At 33.2% G+C, this 27465-nt stretch overlaps 1 protein-coding gene across 1 annotated transcript; it reads right to left on the bottom strand.

Moving 5' to 3' along the window:
- Window positions 1–582: 582 nt before the first annotated feature.
- On the bottom strand, window positions 583–26476 carry LOC138309606 (ras-related protein Rab-38-like). The gene is made up of 8 exons (XM_069250830.1): window positions 26464–26476; window positions 23579–23718; window positions 8718–8849; window positions 7138–7189; window positions 6891–6920; window positions 5905–6086; window positions 5007–5150; window positions 583–4230 (listed from the first exon to the last, which is right to left on the bottom strand). Exons 1-8 carry the CDS (start codon window positions 26474–26476, stop codon window positions 4111–4113), a joined length of 813 nt encoding a protein of 270 aa, XP_069106931.1. The 3' UTR covers window positions 583–4110.
- Between the last annotated feature and the right edge of the window lie 989 nt (window positions 26477–27465).

Raw genomic sequence — 27465 nt, 5'->3', positions numbered from 1 at the left:
TCCCATAGGGATCTTGGCGCCCACCGAAGATTGATCTATGCCTGACAATTTACAGATGGATCTTTTCTCTACTTTTCAAACTTGATGCCACCACTCCGATTTCGGTCAGGACATAAAGAAGGTGACCTAGATCTGTGACCACGTGTACATGATGACTTTGTTAATCTTTTAATCTCCTTAGCAAATCAGACCAATTTTAGGCCTACGTCACGGATTTACCTGGACATTAATAACCAATATACTTAAACTTAATTAAGCAGCTAAATTTCGCATTTTGTATTTCAAAATACGTTAGCAGATTAAAAAAGGAACAAAACATCTGTAAAAATCGAGACAGGTGTTAATCCTTCACCATTTTAACTTTGATTGTAAAAGTTGGTAATATCGCAAGCGAAAGAGAGTTCACAGTGAGTTGACATTTTTTAGCTCACCTGGCCCGAAACTGTTACTACCACGGGAAAGAGCGATAATTTTGCTTTCAAAATATCACTATACAACTATACAAAGTGCCGTCAGTAAGAAGATGGCTTCCAGATCCCTGTGCTAGAGCCTGAGGTTGGTGATAGAGTAACACAAGACAACTGTCTGTATATGTACAAAACATTTATTATGGAAATCAGAAACAATCAAGCAATTTTGATATTTTTGAATTTCTTTGAAAATATATTATTTGCAATTTATTATGTAAAAAAGACACTAGCAAATGTACACTAACATTGACACCTACATGTACAACTCAGACATCGCAGAAAAACAAGTTGATAATCAGATATCTGAATATTCTAAAATGGTATTAGTAATATCACATTTTTCACATAAAATGAAATAAGTGAGTTTTGTTTAAACCACTCTATTGCACCATTATCAATGTCCCTGACAATATGTAACGATATTGGCGATAGGAACTGAAGATGACTCTGTCAGGTATACATATGTGGGTGATAGCAGTAAACAGGAGCTTTACACATATCGGAGGAATCGACAACAAATTTTTAAACCAGCTGTCAAAATAAATGTAAGTACGTAATGCATATACGACCTTAATATGTGGTACACTGTAACATAAATAGAATAAACTATTTTATTTCCACGTACAAATATCTCGCATGACTTCCAGCACATTTGTGAATACATGAAAGGCTTATTTTGACAATCGTGACAAATAATTATACGTTTACGTAAAACTGGAATTCGTGTTCGAGGTGTGTCGCGTTTTGTAACCAAGAAATGAATACTCCTATATATATAACATACATATCCTACACTGATTACTGGGTGTTATATACAGAGTATAGAGTAAGCCTAAATAAAACTGATATACAAAATCACTGGATACAAATACTGTCAAATCAGGTAACCTCGGAGTTTGCGGGACCATGGTACGTAGTACCGATAAATCATCACTCTTCGAGGTTCAAATATACACAACAAATTTATTACTAGGCTTATGGATAACAACTCCTAAACGTCACAGTGCTATATAGCTACCAGTCTATTACTTTACAGACAAACAAGTCATACTTACGTTGTCTCACCAACACTACATCCAGGCGGAGGGAGATCTCATCTATGTCGTAATTACGACACCAACACATGTATTGTATATATGCTTCAGCGATTTACACCTCGGAAGTTAGACGTTATTTTATCGATGCACAAATATATCTTTTTCAAAATCAAGTTAAAACTAAAATGTGACAAACGAAGTACCGCTATAGCTTAGAACAATAGACTGGGTATTATAAACATGTATAAGAATATAAAATTAATACTTACAGCATAACAACTCAATTCATTTAAGGAAAGTTACATTTGTTAGTTTATTTAAAGATATTCCACCGCCGACAGATCATAAATGATATTCATCATTTGCGCAACAATTGGTGTTTAATCATGTGTATATATGTCTAATTAATATAGAAAATAATATAAAATAACTTTGTCTTTGGTGCATGCACAATCAGTACTTCATTTTATATAGGATATAGTGCCACGTATTTTTTTCGGGATGTTTATTTAATTATTTTTCATATTTCTAACTTGAAGTAAAATTGGAAGGTCAAAATTTCAAAGGTGGTAATGGTGTAAAGTTAGTAACTTTTGTAACTTAAGAAAAATACTAAATCGTCTGCTCCTGTTTTTGATAGTGAAAAAAATACCATTTTTCAGCGCTGGACCATCTTTAAATCACATTCCTGTCAAAAATATCCCATTTTTTAAAAAATATACGGTGTTTTTAGGGTTGTCGCACGACGTCGTTTCCGGCTTTGTTCACAATTTCATTATATTTTTGTTAAGAATACATGTAACAAGCAACAAGAAAAATGACAAATAAAAATTGTCAGTTTTTATTATTCAGCACCTTATTTTTTGTTCAGGTAATTTGTTGTTATCTTAGATTGTAAACTGAACATTCTGTCACATTCCGTATTTTAAAAGTGTTCCATTTTGGGTAGCGTCACGGCCTGTCTTAAGGTTTTGGTGATTATGAAGAATTTGAAAAATACCGGTAAACACTTTTGTACGCCATACAGACTAAATAACTTAAGTGGGTCCCATATGTAAAACGAATCGAAGCGAGCCGACAAAATCAAAACGTGTTTACAAACATGGCGTTTTAAGAACAGCTGTATCAATCAATAGCTGTTTTAAATCATCCTATGGTCATTGGTAGAGCTGAATTGTTACTATATTTACAAATGGTATTAACATCTGGAGCGGATTTTCTTATCTTGTTATGTACACTGAGACTGAAGCATGTGACACTAATATTTGGCCAAAAAAAGTCTGTTTAGGGTTACCCGACCGACCCTAATTTTTTACCCCCGACCCTATTTTAAATTTTTCCACTTTTCTACGAAAGAAAATATTAAAAGTCGGGGTTTTTTATCTCAGACTCGGTTCCGGCCATTATTTTAGAGTGAAAGACACTAAAAAAAAATATTGCTCCCGACCTACCGACCCTATTTTTTTTTGCCAATATAATCCTAAACAGACACATATTTTTTGGCCTTATGTATAACATACAATGTAGTTTGTATATTAACAAACGGGGAGTAATATAGATGCCCCACCGCAGACGGAGCGAAAAAGATATTCATCAATTTAACAATAATTGGCGTTTAATCCCGTATATATGTACATGTATGTCTAATTAACACAAAAAATAATATGAAATAATTTATTTCCTTTTGGTGCATGCGCAATCGATGCTTCATTCCATATAGGACATGGTGGCAAGGAATTTTTCGAGATGCAATTTATCATTTTCAATATTTTTGTCTTTAAGTAAAATTAGAAGCTCAAACTTGGTGGAAATGGAATAAAGTAAGAAAATTTTGTAACTGAAGAAAAAAACTAAGTCATCTGCTCCTTTTTTTTGGATAGTGAAAAAATACCATTTGTCAGCGATGGAGCATCTTTAAAGAACACTAAAGCAGATAATACAATAGAATACATTGATTTAAAAAAAAAGATTTTATCAATTAATTTAAAACATAATACAACTACATCAACTATTTTGCGATGCATCATTGAACACATTATACCTTGAACTACTTTAATACTTCTTAATGGAATGGAAGCCCAAATATACATAATGTATATCGAAGTTGTATTTTCCCCGCCGCAATGAAATTTGATTTGAAGATGGTTACATAGCCTATATCTTATGTATAAGACCATACTGGTAGCTATATAATCACTTGATCTATTGACAATAGTAACTAAGTCCACAAAGTCCAGTTTATCTAGGATAGTTTATGTATCCGAAACCAACATTTAAGTCTTAAAATCATAAAGTTCGCAACGATAAATACTTTGTCATAACATTGGTATAGACTGTGTATTGACATTTAAAATCATCATACTAATGTAATGACAGTTACCTCCCTTACAACACAACATTTCAGACACATCACCTACCCGGTAATCTATTCCGCACGCCATCTCACTCACACTATAGTCTATTATTTAAAAAATTATAAACACTGTCGTATATCATTCAAGTATGAGATACACATTTGTCTTCACATTTCATCACACTTACATATATAATAACAAATATGTTGCTAGTATATAAATTAACATGATTGTTTTTGTTGTGTATTGCTAAGAACAACAACCGCCTTCACTTTTCTTCGATTTCCTGAACCGATCTTCTTCTCCTAAATCAATTTTATCGCGGTCGTTTTCGTCCTCGCCTCGTAAGTTTTGATCATTCTGTAGAATCTGTAAAGTGAAATAGGTCCACATTAACATTGAATCTGCTAAAAGGAGAATAACACCAGGAATTTTCAGTTGACCGGACTTGGTCATCAGTTGCTATTTTTTCTGTACTTTTATAAGACTGAAATGTAATTTGTTTGGTCCGCTCTATTATCCAACTGATGACCTACAAATCATCGTTGATTCATGTAAATAGCTTGATTAAGTAGACGTTCGTTCCTGACAATTTTTTTTTTGAAAATTTCAAAGCAATGAAAGAAAAAGGCTAAGTCAGAAACCTAATATTTGAACTTTGCTTACTGCAACACAAAAATGTTTCACGTGTTAAACATCCTCGATATTCCAGAGGTTACTATCACTGTCGTTATATCCACCCCTGGACTATGTCATAGTGAACCTGCTGGCTCTGTATACATGTGCGACAACAGACGAAACAGGTAATATGGTTCTATGATATACATTAATATAATCCAATAAAACAGTACACTGTAAGGCTTTGAAGTTGGGGCTAGCTCTCTACAGAATTGTCAAATGAAGACTTTGTAGGCTTATGATTTTTCATGTCTTTTCTCCTGAAGTGCTTAAATATTTGCGCTGTAACATGTAATCCAGGAGTGGATATAACGACAGTGAAAGTAACCCCTAGAATATCGAAGATGCATGTTTAGATGCTTTTGTATCATCCTAATTGAATTTGAAAACAAAACTTTAAAAAAAATTCATCCCAAATACATGTTCACATTACAATTAGAATGCAGGTTAATTAGACACGTGCCTACCTTATTTACTAAGAACCTTGTTGATTCGTCGATGTTAATGTTTTCTTTAGCCGACGTCTCAAACCATCCCACAAAGCCCTTGTCCCGACAGAACTCGTCCATGTGAGCTGAGTTATTCACTAACCCTTCCTTCGCCTGGTCACACTACAAACCCATAATGACATGCACACATCATCATACTCTGAGAATGGAACGCACAGTAAGTGTTGACCATGTATAGTAATCTGGTGTTGTAGGTCTACAAAACCACTACTCTGGTGCAGTGTTACATAATTAATCTGATCACGTTACAGTACTGTACTCAAAGTTTTACAGAATTAATCTGATCAACTTACAGTACTGTACTCAAAGTTTTACAGAATTAATTTGATCACCTTACAGTACTGTACTCAAAGTTTTACAGAATTAATTTGATCACCTTACAGTACTGTACTCAACAGTTTTACAGAATTAATTTGATCACCTTACAGTACTGTTCTCAAAGTTTTACAGAATTAATCTGATCACCTTACAGTACTGTACTCAAAGTTTTACAGAATTAATCTGATCACCTTACAGTACTGTACTCAAAGTTTTACAGAATTAATCTGATCACCTTGCAGTACTGTACTCAAATTTTTACAGAATTAATCTGATCACCTTACCTTATGCAATTGAGTTACTTTAACTAGAATGAATGGCATTTGTCTCAATATACAAAAAAACATACATAAACTGCACCAATTAAAACTTGTGACCATTAACATTTATAACAGATGCACCTACTAGTTGATCATTATATGCCTTTTTGACCTTGATCTGCAAATGTCGACCGATTCAAAAGGGACCTAAAAACCCCTATCTACACTTTGTAACACATCTGAACGGTACATTGTAACTTATATATAAAATGTATTACCTTGTTAGCTAGTAAGACACATGGCACTGGGCTTCCGTCTGCTAACTGAACCTTGCTGTCTAAATCCCCTTTCCATTTGGTGACAGCATCGAATGTGGACGCTCGTGTGACATCGAACACTATTATACAGCCGACAGCCTCTCGGTAATACACTCTCGTCATGTTCCCAAATCGCTCCTGACCTAAAAACAACAGGGATTACCATTTATGCCCACAAAGGAGATGGTCACTGTATCAATTCATGTGGGAATGTACCATACCTGCTCAACAAATCTCGTGCTACAGTTTAAAAAAAATAAATGCTTTTAATGTAGGTTTGTAGTTTTTCGTGCTACAGTTTAAAAATAAATGCGTTAATGTAGGTTTTTCGTGCTACAGTTTAAAATGAATGCGTTAATGTAGGTTTTTCGTGCTACAGTTTAAAAATGAATGCTTTAATGTAGGTTTTTCGTGCTACAGTTTAAAAAAATAAATGCTTACATTTAAAAATAATGCAGGTTTTTCGTGCTACAGTTTAAAAAAAATAAATGCTTTTAATGCAGGTTTTTCGTGCTACAGTTTAAAAATGAATGTATGCGTTAATGTAGGTTTTTCGTGCTACAGTTTAAAAATGAATGCGTTAATGTACGTAGTTTTTCGTGCTACATTTTTGTACGTCTACAATAAGACCTATGTTATTGATTTTCTTGCTTATTATTACGATTGTTAACGTTGGCATTTCCGTTCTCTCTGTTTCTCTACGTAATCTTTCTCTACACACCTTTACTGCATTTAGTTAAACTACTGGCCTACAGAAGACACGGTATCTAGATGATGGTATAATGTACTTATATTGTAAACTTACCAGCGATGTCCCATAACTGTAGTCGGACGACTTACAGAAAACAATAAAATGTATTTATATTGTAAACTTACCAGCGATGTCCCGTAACTGTAGTCGGACGACTTACAGAAAACAATAAAATGTATTTATATTGTCCACTTACCAGCGATGTCCCATAACTGTAGTCGGACGACTTACAGAAAACAATAAAATGTATTTATATTGTGCACTTATGTCCCATAGCTGTAGTCGGACGATGGGTCTCTGCGTCCCAATTCTGTACTTTTAAAGCGAAAGTCGACTCCTATTTGAAATAGCGTTGAGGGGAATTCATGCAATGAAATCGAAAAAAACTACAGAATTCTACTTAAGTGAAATCTTAGTTCCAGCGATGTCCCATAAAGTCGGACGAATCGTCTCTGCGTCCCAATTCAGTACTTTTAAAGCGAAGTCGACTCCTATCTGAAATAGCGTTGAGGGAATTCATGCAAATGAAATTCGGAAAAAAACTACAGAATTTCTACTTTAAGGTTCATGTAAAGGCTTTAACCAGTGATATTTTGCAAGCCTAAAACTCATTACTGTGCTGCAATTGAACAGAACTAATTTCATTAATTGTTGGTTTATACCTGGCTAACTGTCAGTCTTACTGTTGAAATGTGATTTGTGAAGCAGCTTGTTAAAATTCAGTAAAATAAGAGAAAAAAATATATATTTCTGGAGAAGACATAGAACTCGTGTGAATTGCATTGATGGAAGCAAATAATCATGTCCATCGTGTTCAGTTGTGAATATGCAGGTACTCCAACAGTTTGTTGGCAAAATCGGACCAGCAAAGAGCGAAGGAGCCTATTGTAATAAATGCAAATGGCTGCTATAAATGGCGGATCACAAATATCGCATATAAGAAGCCATCTCAATTGATACAATTGTTCTTATAGACACCATAAGGTACTCTGAACATGACAAGAAGACTTCTCTTCACGAAAAAATAGTTTAACCGATCTGTTTGGGGGCGAAAAATGCAAATTTCCGGAATGAGCCTCAAAGTCCACATTTTAACTATTTTTTTTTGTAAATAGTCTTCTTGTCATATTCAGAGTACCTTATAGCGTGTATATAAGAGCACTTGTATCAATTAAAATGTCTTCTTATATGCTATATTTGTGATCCGCCATTTAAGGCAGCCATTTGCATTTACAACAATAGGCTCCTGCGCTATTCGCTGGTCCGATTTTGCCAAACAAACTGTTGGAGTACCTGGCATAGTCACTACTGAACACGATAGCATGCTTAATTGGTGCCATCAATGCAATTCACACGAGTTTCTATGTCTTCTCCAGAAATATACATTTTTTCTCATTTTACTGAAATTTACAAGCAGCTTCACAAATTACATATCCACAGTAAGACTGACAGTCAGCCCAGGGTACATCCGAACAATTAATGAAGTTAGTTTTGTTCAATTGCAGCACAGTAATGAGTTATAGGCAAGCAAAATATCACTGGTTCAAAGCCTTTACATGAACCTTAAGTTTACCAGTCGACATTGCAGATAAAGCCATTATAAACTCAAAATCATGTAAAAACGTAGTAATTTTCATTATCCAATTAATGATATTTATAATATGTGTAACCTGGACTTTGTTTATAAACAAGAGGCCCAGAGGGCCTGTATCGCTCACCTGGTTTGTAATGCCAATTAAATGTTCTGGACACAGTTCATTGTTTCTTTTCTGAAGGAATTTGAATATTTACCTCTAATTTCTCTATTGGGCCCCGCCCCTCCTGCCCCCGAGGGATCAGAAACCAAAATTTATACAAGTTCTGTTCCCCTTCCCCCAAGGATGTTTGTGGCCAAATTTCGGGCCAGGTGAGCTAAAAATTAGTTTGGACGGTCCCAAGAAGTTCGTTATTTCCATGTTTTACTGCAGATGATATAAACTGATTGACTTCGTATTTTGGACCCGAGGATATATATAAAGCGTACCGTAGCTCTGTAGTGCTGTGAGAAGAACTGATGGACGTATCGTTTGATGATACTTGTCTTTCCTGTCCCCAGTTCACCAATCACCAATATCTTGTACAGATGTTCTTTTTTCGCGTTCTCTGTGGCTCCAGCCTGCAAGGGAAACAACATATGTCAAAGTCATGTTTAATACTATGCCATTTTAAATCAGGCTTACATCATGTTGTCTTTGTAGTAGATTTTATTTTATTATATTCGAGGTAATTTTCCCACGAACTTTATGAAATGATATTTTCCCTTATGATAAATGTTTAATTTATGAAAACTTTATCAACCTAACTCCTACAAACGTGTGAAAAGTGAAATATATTATCACTGTATACTTCCCATCTCTCACAAAGTAAAAGTGTGCCCACTAAAATGTCTTACTACCACAGTCACTGTACTAATTTAATAAGTATTGTTGTTGGTTTGATTTTTAATTGTAGTATCTTGTTGTAAAAACATAAGAAACAGTATTGCAATTGTTGATTCACATTGCAGACGAATCGTGACGACATCAACTTTCGGTCACGAGCGGAGCTTCCAAGGGCTATTTCCCTTAGGGAAAATTTCGATGAAATATTAAATATCCAATACCACATGACCAAGTTTACTCCAATTAGAACATTCTAAATGAAAATTAATTATGTTGAATACAACTGTTTCTCACTAATAATGCTTCCCGGGAGTAAGTGTCGATGAGAAATTTGCGCATTTTTTTTTTCATTGATTGGTTTGAATAATGTTTTATTCGGGGTCATTTTAGCTGCATTATATATTGTAGCTCAAAAGACTTCTAGACAGATCTAGACGGTGGTGCCGTCTTCAGAGCTACAAATGGTGGCCATTAATGCTATTGGAACAAAGTATTTTGTTGCAAAAGTCTATTTCTCATCTTTATATATGTGTAAGCCAGTTATATATTCCTTATCTACTATGCAACGTACAAAAGTCACAGTCAGATACTACAGATATATTATTTGCGTTACATACATATAATACATATGTCGAAAATGCAATATTCACAATTACGGCCCAAGGGGAACCAAGATATGAAATATGAGAAATAGCGATAACAAACTTTAACCACCAAAAATCCAAGATGGCTGCCTGGTGGTTATCTTGTTGACAATTTTTTTCCAAACTTCCCAATGGGAAAACAAAATGCAATATGCGTAACAAACTCCCTATGGGAACATACAAATGAAATTTGAGACAGATCCCATAGAGACTTAACGTGTTATTGATTGAGTTAAAAGGTGGTATGAACGACAATGGGATTCAGACTTATTCTATCTGTAGCGCGTATAGCGCTTCAGGTGTAGAATATGTCATGTATTACCATTGCGTTCATACCACCTTTTAACGTAATCATAAACAACTCGTTACTATCTATAGCTTTTTTAACATAAATGAAAATCAACCTTTAACGTACAATTTATAAACGTGGATGGTTGCTAAGGAAAAAAATTGCGGCTAAAGCATACGGTAGTCCAGGAGTGACCGAAGGATATAGTTGCCGAATTGGTTGAATGTTATAGCCGTGCAGTTCCCCATTTCTTGTGGTTTGAGCATGTACAACATTGAACACTTTTCAAGTATTTTCTAACATTAATATTATTTTCTTCAATTTGGATTAATAGTATGGTTAATAATGATCCAGTTCGAAATACAAATTGAGATTAACCAAGACGGAAGACTACCACGCGGATAATGTGTATCGTTTGCTCGAGGTAGTGATGCAGTACGGGGGTTCCGAAGTGAAGCCGCAGCCCGCCACATATTTTGATTTTTTCAACCGAGGAAAGTGACTGTGATAGATGCCTAATTGATGGTATGACCGTTGAAGCTGCCCTGAATGTGTTGTCCATCCCATATTTTCAATCTTTCATTTAAAAAAACCATATTTTTTTCCAAAAAACAAAAATAATAATAATAAAACCCCAAAAACCCCCCCCCCCCCCCCCCCCAAACATCCCCCCCTTTTCTTTTTTTTTGTTTTTTTTTTTTTTTTTTTTTCCCCCCTCCCCCCCCACCCCCCCCCCCCCCCCCCCCCCCCCCACCCCCCCCCCCCTCATGTATGTATCGATGTCTAAAGAACGCGACTAACCCCCCAAAATTCCAAACTTCATAATTTCTATCTCAGTCAAAGACTTTTATTTTATATTCCACCCCCCCCCTTTCTACGGAGGGATAGATAAGTGTTTTGCGTGTGTGTATGGCCACTTATATTCCACTCACATCCATCTTTTGTAATGGCCAACGAATCAGGTGCACAATCTAAAGATGACCGAATACTGTTTTCTGTGATAGGCGGCCTACCTGTATTGAGTTTTTTTTTTCTTGAAACCTGTGTATATGATCCTGTTAAGCCTAGATTGTCCTATTTTTCCGCCTTAGACCGACTCCCAGAAATAATAAGTCAACCGACAAATCAGTTGTTCATGGTATATTTTAGTTTTTTTTTCTTTTCCCCCCCCCCCCCCCCCCCCCCCCCCCCCACCCCCTCCTTTTAAGGTGAGATGAGTGACGTAAACACGTACAACTATGACGGATTACCCGAAACATTCCTGAGTGAAAGCCTCCCGGCTTGTAGACCCCGAACAGACGTTTCATTTTGCATTTAGTTTATTACCCGTTACTATCGCTTGAAGAACACTTGTTTTGTTTGGATGTCTAAATACATATTTAAGTTGCGATCTAATAAAAACTCTTTATTGTTATTTTAAATCCGATCAACTTATTTTTTAATTATTTTCACATTTTTTTTTAACGCAAGAATCTTATCGAGGCAGTGAACTTAGATGTAGTCCCCGTAAACATGCACTTGGCACGTTTTGTATTCATACTTCAATTGACGTTCACGCTTATTTGAAAGCAGAACTCCCCTCCCCGTTGTGCTAGTATAAGCAGGGCATATGTAAATTTATAACTGTATTTTATTGACCCACCGTCACCTTGTAAAATACCCCAATACACTATTTCTAATCATTACAAACCATATACCATCAATGACTGATCGTTATATTACAAACACAACCATATACCATCAATGACTGATCGTAATATATACAAACACAACCATATACCATCAATGACTGATCGTAATATTACAAACACAAACCATATACCATCAATGACTGATCGTAAATATTACAAACACAACCATATACCATCAATGACTGATCGTAATATTACAAATACACAACCATATACCATCAATGACTGATCGTAATATTACAAACACAACCATATACCATCAATGACTGATCGTAATATTACAAACACAACCATATACCATCATGACTGATCGTAATATTACAAACACAACCATATACCATCAATGACTGATCGTAATATTACAAACACAACCATATACCATCAATGACTGATCGTAATATTACAAACACAACCATATACCATCAATGACTGATCGTAATATTACAAACACAACCATATACCATCAATGACTGATCGTAATATTACAAACACAACCATATACCATCAATGACTGATCGTAATATTACAAACACAACCATATACCATCAATGACTGATCGTAATATTACAAACACAACCATATTATACCATCAATGACAATGACGTAATATTACAAACACAACCATATACCATCAATGACTGATCGTAATATTACAAATACAAACCATATACCATCAATGACTGATCGTAATATATTACAAATACACCATCAATGACCGATCGCTATATTACAAACACAATCATATACCATCAATGACCATCGCTATAGTTACAAACACAACCCATCAATGATCGTACAAACACAACCATATACATCAATGACTGATCGCTATATTACAAATTCAACCATATACCATCAATGACTGATCGTAATATTACAAACACAACCATATACCATCAATGACTGATCGTAATATTACAAACACAACCATATACCAAATGACTGATCGTAATATATACAAACACAACCATATACCATCAATGACTGATCGTATATTACACCAACCATATACCAACCCAATGACTGATCGTAATATTACAAACACAACCATATACCATCAATGACTGATCGTAATATTACAAACACAACCATATACCATCAATGACTGATCGTAATATTACAAACACAACCATATACCATCAATGACTGATCGTAATATTACAAATACAACCATATACCATCAATGACTGATCGTAATATTACAAACACAACCATATACCATCAATGACTGATCGTAATATTACAAATACAACCATATACCATCAATGACTGATCGTAATATTACAAACACAACCATATACCATCAATGACTGATCGTAATATTACAAATACAACCATATACCATCAATGACTGATCGCTATATTACAAACACAACCATATACCATCAATGACTGATCGTAATATTACAAACACAACCATATACCATCAATGACTGATCGTAATATTACAAACACAACCATATACCATCAATGACTGATCGTTATATTACAAACACAACCATATACCATCAATGACTGATCGTAATATTACAAACACAACCATATACCATCAATGACTGATCGTAATATTACAAACACAACCATATACCATCAATGACTGATCGTAATATTACAAACACAACCATATACCATCAATGACTGATCGTAATATTACAAACACAACCATATACCATCAATGACTGATCGTAATATTACAAACACAACCATATACCATCAATGACTGATCGTAATATTACAAATACAACCATATACCATCAATGACTGATCGTAATATTACAAACACAACCATATACCATCAATGACTGATCGTAATATTACAAACACAACCATATACCATCAATGACTGATCGTAATATTACAAACACAACCATATACCATCAATGACTGATCGTAATATTACAAACACAACCATATACCATCAATGACTGATCGTAATATTACAAACACAACCATATACCATCAATGACTGATCGCTATATTACAAACACAACCATATACCATCAATGACTGATCGTAATATTACAAACACAACCATATACCATCAATGACTGATCGTAATATTACAAACACAACCATATACCATCAATGACTGATCGTAATATTACAAACACAACCATATACCATCAATGACTGATCGTAATATTACAAATACAACCATATACCATCAATGACTGATCGCTATATTACAAATACAACCATATACCATCAATGACTGATCGTAATATTACAAACACAACCATATACCATCAATGACTGATCGTAATATTACAAACACAACCATATACCATCAATGACTGATCGTAATACAAATACAACCATATACCATCAATGACTGATCGTAATATTACAAACACAACCATATACCATCAATGACTGATCGTAATATTACAAACACAACCATATACCATCAATGACTGATCGTAATATTACAAATACAACCATATACCATCAATGACTGATCGCTAATATTACAAACACAACCATATACCATCAATGACTGATCGTAATATTACAAACACAACCATATACCATCAATGACTGATCGTATATTATTACCAAAATACACAACCATATACCATCAATGACTGATCGTAATATATTACAAACACAACCATATACCATCAATGACTGATCGTAATATTACAAACACAACCATATACCATCAATGACTGATCGTAATATTACAAACACAACCATATACCATCAATGACTGATCGTAATATTACAAACACAACCATATACCAACATGACTGATCGTAATATTACAAAACATAACCATATACCATCATGACTGATCGCTAATATTACAAACACAACCATATACCAATCAATGACTGATCGCTATATTACAAAACACAACCATATACCATCAATGACTGATCGTAATATTACAAACACAACCATATACCATCAATGACTGATCGTAATATTACAAATACAACCATATACCATCAATGACTGATCGTAATATTACAAACACAACCATATACCATCAATGACTGATCGTAATATTACAAACACAACCATATACCATCAATGACTGATCGCTATATTACAAACACAACCATATACCATCAATGACTGATCGTAATATTACAAACACAACCATATACCATCAATGACTGATCGTAATATTACAAACACAACCATATACCATCAATGACTGATCGCTAATATTACAAACACAACCATATACCATCAATGACTGATCGTAAATATTACAAACACAACCATATACCATCAATGACTGATCGTTATTACAAACACAACCATTACCAAAATGACTGATCGTAATATTACAAACACAACCATATACCATCAATGACTGATCGCTATATACAAACACAACCATATACATCAATGACTGATCGTAATATTACAAACACAACCATATACCATCAATGACTGATCGCTATATTACAAACACAACCATATACCATCAATGACTGATCGTTATATTACAAATACAACCATATACCATCAATGACTGATCGTAATATTACAAAACACAACCATATACCATCAATGACTGATCGTAATATTACAAACACAACCATATACCATCAATGACTGATCGTAATATTACAAATACAACCATATACCATCAATGACTGATCGTAATATTACAAATACAACCATATACCATCAATGACTGATCGTAATATTACAAACACAACCATATACCATCAATGACTGATCGTAATATTACAAACACAACCATATACCATCAATGACTGATCGTAATATTACAAACACAACCATATACCATCAATGACTGATCGTTATATTACAAACACAACCATATACCATCAATGACTGATCGTAATATTACAAACACAACCATATACCATCAATGACTGATCGTAATATTACAAATACAACCATATACCATCAATGACTGATCGTAATATTACAAACACAACCATATACCATCAATGACTGATCGTATATCAAAATATTACAAATACAAATATTACAAACATATATACCATCAATGACTGATCGTAATATTACAAACACAACCATATACCATCAATGACTGATCGTAATATTACAAACACAACCATATACCATCAATGACTGATCGTATATATTACAAATACAACCATATACCATCAATGACTGATCGTAATATTACAAATACAACCATATACCATCAATGACTGATCGTAAATATTAACAAATACAACCATATACCATCAATGACTGATCGTAATATTACAAATACAACCATATACCATCAATGACTGATCGTAATATTACAAACACAACCATATACCATCAATGACTGATCGTAATATTACAAATACAACCAACCATATACCATCAATGACTGATCGTAATATTACAAATACAACCATATACCATCAATGACTGATCGTAATCAAAACACAACCATATACCATGAATGACTGATCGTAATATTACAAACACAACCATATACCATCAATGACTGATCGTAATATTACAAACACAACCATATACCATCAATGACTGATCGCTAATATTACAAACACAACCATATACCATCAATGACTGATCGTAATATTACAAACACAACCATATACCATCAATGACTGATCGTAATATTACAAATACAACCATATACCATCAATGACTGATCGTAATATTACAAAAACAACCATATACCATCAATGACTGATCGTAATATTACAAATACAACCATATACCATCAATGACTGATCGTAATATTACAAACACAACCATATACCATCAATGACTGATCGCTAATATTACAAACACAACCATATACCAAACAATGACTGATCGTAATATTACAAACACAACCATATACCATCAATGACTGATCGTAATATTACAAATACAACCATATACCATCAATGACTGATCGTAATATTAACAAATACAACCATATACCATCAATGACTGATCGTATATATTACAAACACAACCATATACCATCAATGACTGATCGCTAATATTACAAACACAACCATATACCATCAATGACTGATCGTAATATTACAAATACAACCATATACCATCAATGACTGATCGTAATATTACAAACACAACCATATACCATCAATGACTGATCGTAATATTACAAATACAACCATATACCATCAATGACTGATCGTAATATTACAAACACAACCATATACCATCAATGACTGATCGTAATATTACAAACACAACCATATACCATCAATGACTGATCGTAATATTACAAATACAACCATATACCATCAATGACTGATCGTAATATTTACAAACACAACCATATACCATCAATGACTGATCGTAATATTAACAAACACAACCATATACCATCAATGACTGATCGTAATATTACAAACACAACCATATACCATCAATGACTGATCGTAATATTACAAACACAACCATATACCATCAATGACTGATCGTAATATTACAAACACAACCATATACCATCAATGACTGATCGTAATATTACAAACACAACCATATACCATCAATGACTGATAATTACGACTGATTGTAATATTACAAATACAACCATATACCATCAATGACTGATCGTAATATTACAAACACAACCATATACCATCAATGACTGATCGTAATATTACAAACACAACCATATACCATCAATGACTGATCGTAATATTACAAACACAACCATATACCATCAATGACTGATCGTAATATTACAAACACAACCATATACCATCAATGACTGATCGTAATATTACAAACACAACCATATAACCATCAATGACTGATCGTAATATTACAAACACAACCATATACCATCAATGACTGATCGTAATATTACAAACACAACCATATACCATCAATGACTGATCGTATATTACAAATACAACCATATACCATCAATGACTGATCGTAATATTACAAACACAACCATATACCATCAATGACTGATCGTAATATTACAAACACAACCATATACCATCAATGACTGATCGTAATATTACAAACACAACCATATACCATCAATGACTGATCGTAATATTACAAACACAACCATATACCATCAATGACTGATCGTAAATATTACAAACACAACCATATACCATCAATGACTGATCGTTAATATTACAAACACAACCATATACCATCAATGACTGATCGTAATATTACAAATACAACCATATACCATCAATGACTGATCGTAATATTACAAACACAACCATATACCATCAATGACTGATCGTAATATTACAAACACAACCATATACCATCAATGACTGATCGTATATATTACAAACACAACCATATACCATCAATGACTGATCGTAATATTACAAACACAACCATATACCATCAATGACTGATCGTAATATATTACAAACACAACCATATACCATCAATGACTGATCGTAATATTACAAACACAACCATATACCATCAATGACTGATCGCTATATTACAAACACAACTATATTCCATCAATGACTGATCGTAATATTACAAATACAACCATATACCATCAATGACTGATCGTAATATTACAAACACAACCATATACCATCAATGACTGATCGTAATATTACAAACACAAACCATATACCATCAATGACTGATCGTAATATTACAAACACAACCATATACCATCAATGACTGATCGTAATATTACAAACACAACCATATACCATCAATGACTGATCGTAATATTACAAACACAACCATATACCATCAATGACTGATCGTAATATTACAAATACAACCATATACCATCAATGACTGATCGTAATAATATTACAAAACACAACCATATACCATCAATGACTGATCGTAATATTACAAACACAACCATATACCATCAATGACTGATCGTAATATTACAAACAACAACCATATACCATCAATGACTGATCGTAATATTACAAACACAACCATATACCATCAATGACTGATCGTAAATATTACAAACACAACCATATACCATCAATGACTGATCGTAATATTACAAACACAACCATATACCATCAATGACTGATCGTAATATTACAAACACAACCATATACCATCAATGACTGATCGTAATAATTACAAACACAACCATATACCATCAATGACTGATCGTAATATTACAAATACAACAAACCATATACCATCAATATATACCATCAATGACTGATCGTAATATTACAAACACAACCATATATACCATCAATGACTGATCGTTATATTACAAACACAACCATATACCATCAAATGACTGATCGCTAATATTACAAACACAACCATATACCATCAATGACTGATCGTAATATTACAAACACAACCATATACCATCAATGACTGATCGTAATATTACAAACACAACCATATACCATCAATGACTGTGATTGTAATATTACAAATACAACCATATACCATCAATGACTGATCGTAATATTACAAATACAACCATATACCATCAATGACTGATCGTTATATTACAAATACAACCATATACCATCAATGACTGATCGTAATATTACAAACACAACCATATACCATCAATGACTGATCGTAATATTACAAACACAACCATATACCATCAATGACTGATCGTAATATTACAAACACAACCATATACCATCAATGACTGATCGTAATATTACAAACACAACCATATACCATCAATGACTGATCGTAATATTACAAACCACAAACCAAAACCCATCAATGACTGATCGTAATATTACAAATACAACCATATACCATCAATGACTGATCGTAATATTACAAACACAACCATATACCATCAATGACTGATCGTAATATTACAAACACAACCATATACCATCAATGACTGATCGTAATATTACAAATACAACCATATACCATCAATGACTGATCGTAATATTACAAACACAACCATATACCATCAATGACTGATCGCTATATTACAAACACAACCATATACCATCAATGACTGATCGTAATATTACAAACACAACCATATACCATCAATGACTGATCGTAATATTACAAACACAACCATATACCATCAATGACTGATCGTAATATTACAAACACAACCATATACCATCAATGACTGATCGTAATATTACAAACACAACCATATACCATCAATGACTGATCGTAATATTACAAACACAACCATATACCATCAATGACTGATCGTAATATTACAAAACACAACCATATACCATCAATGACTGATCGTAATATTACAAATACAACCATATACCATCAATGACTGATCGTAATATTACAAACAACAACCATATACCATCAATGACTGATCGTAATATTACAAACACAACCATATACCATCAATGACTGATCGTAATATTACAAACACAGCCATATACCATCAATGACTGATCGTTATATTACAAACACAACCATATACCATCAATGACTGATCGTAATATACAAAATACAACCTTGATACAAACACAACCATAACCATCAATGACTGATCGTAATATTACAAACACAACCATAATACCATTCAATGACTGACGTAATAATTACACAACACATATACCATCAATGACTGATCGTAATATTACAAAACACAACTATACAAACTGATCGAAAATATTACAAACACAACCATATACCATCAATGACTGATCGTAATATTACAAACACAACCATATACCATCAATGACTGATCGTAATATTACCAATAACAACCTACAAACGCAACCCCATATACCATCAAAAATGACTGATCGTAATATTACAAACACAACCATATACCATCAATGACTGATCGTAATATTACAAACACAACCATATACCATCAATGACTGATCGTAATATTACAAACACAATCATATACCATCAATGACTGATCGTTATATTACCAACCATATACAACAATGACTGATCGTAATATTACAAAACACAACCATATACCATCAATGACTGATCGTAATATTACAAATACAAACATAATACCATCAATGACTGATCGTAATATTACAAATACAACCATATACCATCAATGACTGATCCGTAATATTACAAACACAACCATATACCATCATGACTGATCGTAATATTACAACACACAACCATATACCATCAATGACTTGATCGATCGAAATTTACAAAATACAAACCATATTGACCATCAATGACTAGATCGCTAAATTACAAACACAACCAATACCATCAATGACTGATCGTAATATAACCATACAAATTAACAACAACCATATACCATCAATGACTGATCGTAATATTACAAAACACAACCATATACCATCAATGACTGATCGTAATATTCCAAATACAACCCTATACCATCAATGACTGATCGTAACCATATTAATATTACAACACAACCATATACCATCAATGACTGAACGTAATATTACAAATACCATATATACCATGTCCATATTACACAACCATATAGCATCAATGACTGATCGCTAATATTTACAAATACAACCATATACCATCAATGACTGATCGTATATTTACAAATACAACAACCATATACCATCAATGACTGATCGTAATATTACAAATACAACCATCTACCATCAATGACTGATCGTAATAATTACAAATACAACCATATTACCATCAATGACTGATCGTAATTAAAACCAATATACAACCATATACCATCAAAGACTGATCGCTAATATTATCGAAATACAACCATATACCCATCAATGAGACTTGATCGGGCTAATATTACAAACACAACCATAATAACCATCAAAGACTGATCGTAATATTTACAAATACAACCATAAACCATCAATGACTGAGTACGTTTATAATTACAAAATACAACCCATACCATCAATGACTGATCGTAATATTACAAAAACAAACCATACCCAGGTCAATACCCTATCGCTATATTAATGACATACATTCATATACCATCCATGTACAACCATCTGTACAATCAATGACCACTACATCGTGAATATTAAAGAATTACAACCAAACAAATACCATCAATGACTGAAATCTGACGTGATATATACAATAACCACAACCATATATCGATAAACAACCATAAAAGACACATTGATCGCAACCATTACAAAACCAACCATAAAACAATGACTGATTACTATATTACAAATACAAACCAAATGGATCCGTAATATTACAAACACAACATATACCATCAATGACTGATCGTAATATTACACCAATACAACATATACCATCAATGACTGATCGTAACAATTATCACAAGCCAACAACATATACGCTATCAATGATAAATCCATCCGTAAACAACAACAAATACAACCATACACAACCAATCCGTTAAAACAACAACAAATACAACATATACAAACCATGGTGGACGGTAAACAACAACAAACACATGGGCTACACTATTACAAAAATGATGATCATCCGTAAACAACAACAAACACACATATACAAACCATCTGTAAACAACAACAAATAGCCCCTACATTTTTCATATACAAACCATCCGTAAACAAACAAATACACATTATACAAACCATCCGTAAAAACAACAACAAAACACACATATACAAACCATCCGTAAACAACAACAAATACACATATACAAACACATATACAAACCATCCGTAAACAACAACATACACAAATATAAACAAATAAAAAATAACATAATTAAACAAACAAACATATCCAAACGTATCCGAAAACAACAACAAATACACATATACAAACCATCCGTAAACAACAAACAAAAACACATATACAAACCATCCGTAAACAACAACAAACACACATATACAAACCATCCGTAAACAACAACAAATACACATACACAACCATCCGTAAACAACAACAAACTACACATATACAAACCATCCGTAAACAACAACAAACATACACATATACAAACATCCGTAAAACAACAAACAATATACACATACACAAACCATCGTAAACAAACAACAATCTGACATATACAAACCCATCCGTAAACAACAACAAAATTAACATTACAATCCATCCGTTAAACTACAACAACACATATAAACACATCCGTAATACAACAAACACATACTCAAACAATCCATCTGTAAACAACAACAAATACACATATACAAACCATCCGTAAACAACAACAAACACACATATACAAACCATCCGTAAACAACAACAAACACATATACAAACCATTTGTAAACAACAACAAATACACATATACAAACCATCCGTAAACAACAACAAATACACATATACAAACCATCCGTAAACAACAACAAATACACATATACAAACCATCCGTAAACAACAACAAATACACATATACAAACCATCCGTAAACAACAACAAATACACATATACAAACCATCTGTACAGCAACAACAAATACACATATACAAACCATTCCGTAAACAACAAATAACAACACACATAAAACCATCCAGTAAACAACAACAAATCACATATGTATACAAAACCATCTGTAAACAACAACAAACAGAAATACACCATATGTAAACAAACAAACACACATATTCAAACCTGTCCATTAACAAAAACAAAATACACATTATACAAACCATCTGTAAACAACAACAAATACACTTATACAAACCATCCGTACACAACAAAACAACATACATAACTATACAAACCATCCGTAAACAACAACAAATACACAATATACAAACCGTCCCCGTAAACAACAACAAACACACATATACAAACCTTCTGTAAACAACAACACAACACATATATACAATACCATCTGTAAATACAACAACATATATACAAACCATCCTACATCCGTAAACAACAACAAGTACAAATACACATATACAAACCATTCCGTAAGCAACAACAAACATATATACAAACCATCTGTAAACAACAACAAATACACATATACAAACCACTGCTGGTTTTCTGTCGTCCTGAAATTCAATCTCCTCAAACTCAGATGAACTGTCTCCAAAGGTTCTAAAGTCAGAGCTACAAACTTCACGAAGAGAACAATGCAGAATGTTTTCCATCTTCCTTTTACTTACGATATCTTATTAAGTTTAGATAAAAAAATTTGAAATAAAGATTCCTATGTGATGATACAGAGAAGTCATTGTTAAATCTTATCTGTAAGCTCAAAAATGTAAAATTGTTTATCAAGTGATCATAATGTGGTTAATAAACGATAAAAAGTATAAAGTAATTAATCATTGAATAACCCTATATTTCAAATGGACTTTTCTTTTCCTACATTATGGGTCTGTCCACTTTCATTTAAAGGGGTGACAAGGTAGGCTTGACAGTACTTAGTGTGTTGACAAATTATCATATGACTAAATTAAGCTTAAGCTGCTAGGGTGTACGTTTCCTGTTAGAAAATAAGTTACTGAGGAATATATACAACTTCTGTCATGTGTCAAATCTATAAATAAAGTTTACAAGGAATATTTATAACTTCTGTCACATGTCAAATCTATAAATAAAGTTTACAAGGAATATAAAACTTCTGTCACATGTCAAATCTATAAATAAAGTTTACAAGGAATATAAAACTTCTGTCACATGTCAATTCTATAAATAAAGTTTACAAGGAATATATAAAACTTCTGTCACATGTCAAATCTATAAATAAAGTTTACAAGGAATATATAACTTCTGTCACATGTCAAATCTATAAATAAAGTTTACAAGGAATATATATAACTTCTGTCACATGTCAAATCTATAAATAAATTTTACAAGGAATATAAAACTTCTGCCACATGTCAATTTTATAAATAAAGTTTACATGGAATATATAAAACTTCTGTCACATGCCAAATTTATAAATAAAAGTTTACAAGGAATGTATAAAACTTCTGTCACAATGTCCCAAATCTATAAATAAAAGTTTACAAGGAATATAAAACTTCTGTCCACTATCTGTCACATGTCAATTCTATAAATAAAGTTTACAAGGAATATATAAAACTTCTGTCACATGTCAAATCTATAAATAAAGTTTACAAGGAATATAAAACTTCTGTCACATGTCAAATCTATAAATAAGTTTACAAGGAATATACATAACTTCTGTCACATGTCAAATCAATAAATAAAGTTTACAAGGAATATATAAAACTTCTGCTGTCAAATCTATAAAGTTTACTAGGAATAAAGTTTACAAAGAATATTTGATTGTTATCATAATTCTAATGTCAAAATCTATAAAGTTTAACATTGAATATCTAAACTTCTAATGTCAAATCTATAAAGTTTACAAGGAATATCTAACTTCTACTGTCAAATCTATAAAGTTTACAAGGAATATCTAACTTCTAATGTCAAATCTATAAAGTTTACAAGGAATATCAAACTTCTACTGTCAAATCTATAAAGTTTACAAGGAATATCAAACTTCTAATGTCAAATCTATAAAGTTTACAAGGAATATCAAACTTCTACTGTCAAATCTATAAAGTTTACAAGGAATATCTAACTTCTACTGTCAAATCTATAAAGTTTACAAGGAATATCTAACTTCTACTGTCAAATCTATAAAGTTTACAAGGAATATCTAACTTCTACTGTCAAATATATAAAGTGTACAATGTATATCTAACTTCTGATGTCAAATCTATAAAGTTTACAAGGAATATCTAACTTCTGATGTCAAATCTATAAAGTTTACAAGGGATATCTAACTTCTACTGTTAAATCTATAAAGTTTACAAGGAATATCTAACTTCTACTGTCAAATCTATAAAGTTTACAAGGAATATCAAACTTCTGATGTCAAATCTATAGAGTTTACAAGGGATATCTAACTTCTACTGTCAAATCTATAAAGTTTACAAGGAATATCTAACTTCTACTGTCAAATCTATAAAGTTTACAAGGAATATCTAACTTCTAATGTCAAATCTATAAAGTTTACAAGGAATATCAAACTTCTGATGTCAAATCTATAAAGTTTACAAGGGATATCTAACTTCTACTGTTAAATCTATAAAGTTTACAAGGAATATCTAACTTCTACTGTCAAATATATAAAGTGGACAATAAATATCTAACTGCTAATGTCAAATCTATAAAGTTTACAAGGAATATCAAACTTCTGATGTCAATGATGTCAAATATATGAAGTTTACAAGGAATATCAAACTTCTAACGTCAAATCTATAAAATTTCAGAGTAATATAACTTCTAAGGATAAATCTATAAAGTTTACAGGGAATATCTAATTTCCGATGTCAAACCCATAAATTTTACAAGGAATATCCAACGGCAAACGAAGATAGAGGAAGCACGGTGACTATAGGTAAGACGGTGACTATAGGTCAGACCATGACCCTTCAGGTCAGATGACAATAAAGGACAAACATAGGCTTGGTAACCCCGGAGTAATTGTGGTAACCCCGGAGTAATTGTGGTAACCCAGGACTAATTGTGGTAACCCCGGACTAATTGTGGTAACCCCGGACTAATTGTGGTAACCTTGGACTAATTGTGGTAACCCCAGACTAATTGTGGTAACCCTGGACTAATTGTGGTAACTCCGGACTAATTGTGGTAACCCTGGACTAATTGTGGTAACCCCGGACTAATTGTGGTAACCGCGGACTAATTGTTTGTAGGCTGTTATCAATAAAATACATGTAGTGAATGCTCCTTTACAACGGAAAGTCATTATTTTTGTTCTGTTTATGGGAAAAATAATTAAAGATGAGTCTGTCAGACAGACAGGGAATCTGTTCGGCAAGCCTCATACTGCTCAGCCAAATTGGTACACAAAGTTAGAGATATACCTGTTTACTTGCTAGACCCATGTAAGATTCTATTTATCACTTACAATGGCAGTGTCCCGTACGTCCTTCACGTCAGAGTCGGTGATGACGGCTGGATCTAACAGAGCATGTCCGAGTCGAGTGAATCACACCGTCCGATAGGTCTCTAGAGGGTCTGAATCACACCGTGTACTGAATCTCTAGAGTCTGAATCACACTCTGTACAAAATCTGGGAGTCTGAATCTGTGTACAAATCCTGGAGTATGATTACACGTCTGGTACAAATCTGTGACTGAAATCTACACCGTGTACAAATCTGGGAGTCTGAATTACACCCTGTACAAATCTGGAGTCTGAATTTCAAATCTGTTACAAATCTGGCATTCGGTGAATTACAACCTTGTCATATCTGGAGTCTGAATCACACTCTGTACAAATCTGGAGTCTGAATTACACCCTGTACAAATCTGGAGTCTGAATCACACTCTGTACAAATCTGGAGTCTGAATTACACCTTGTACAAATCTGGAGTCTGAATCACACTCTGTACAAATCTGGAGTCTGAATTACACCGTGTACAAATCTGGAGTCTGAATCACACTCTGTACAAATCTGGAGTCTGAATTACACCCTGTACAAATCTGGAGTCTGAATTACACCTTGTACAAATCTGGAGTCTGAATCACACTCTGTACAAATCTGGAGTCTGAATTACACCCTGTACAAATCTGGAGTCTGAATCACACTCTGTACAAATCTGGAGTCTGAATTACACCCTGTACAAATCTGGAGTCTGAATTACACCCTGTACAAATCTGGAGTCTGAATCACACTCTGTACAAATCTGGAGTCTGAATCTGTACAAATCTGGAGTCTGAATTACACCCTGTACAAATCTGGAGTCTGAATCACACTGTGTTAACTAGTATACGGATCTTCAAAAGTTACAGCAATACAATACTAGTACATTCAAGTGAATTTATGGTCCACTACAGAATTCACATGTACAGGTTTGTACTGTAGGAGTCCC

The sequence above is a fragment of the Argopecten irradians genome, chromosome 15 (genome assembly GCF_041381155.1).
Source record: "Argopecten irradians isolate NY chromosome 15, Ai_NY, whole genome shotgun sequence".
In the NCBI taxonomy this organism is placed as follows: domain Eukaryota; kingdom Metazoa; phylum Mollusca; class Bivalvia; order Pectinida; family Pectinidae; genus Argopecten; species Argopecten irradians.
The sequence above is the reverse complement of the archived record's forward strand: the minus strand, read 5'-3'. Positions and strand labels throughout refer to the sequence as shown.

Bases quoted from the DNA above. Each gene is read 5' to 3' on its own strand.
- LOC138309606 (XM_069250830.1), bottom strand. The intron at 5,151-5,904 runs GTAATACATTTT...ATGGGTTTGTAG, and splicing joins GTGTCTTACTAGCTAACAAG to TGTGACCAGGCGAAGGAAGG. The intron at 4,231-5,006 runs GTAGGCACGTGT...TTCACTTTACAG, and splicing joins CAAGGTTCTTAGTAAATAAG to ATTCTACAGAATGATCAAAA.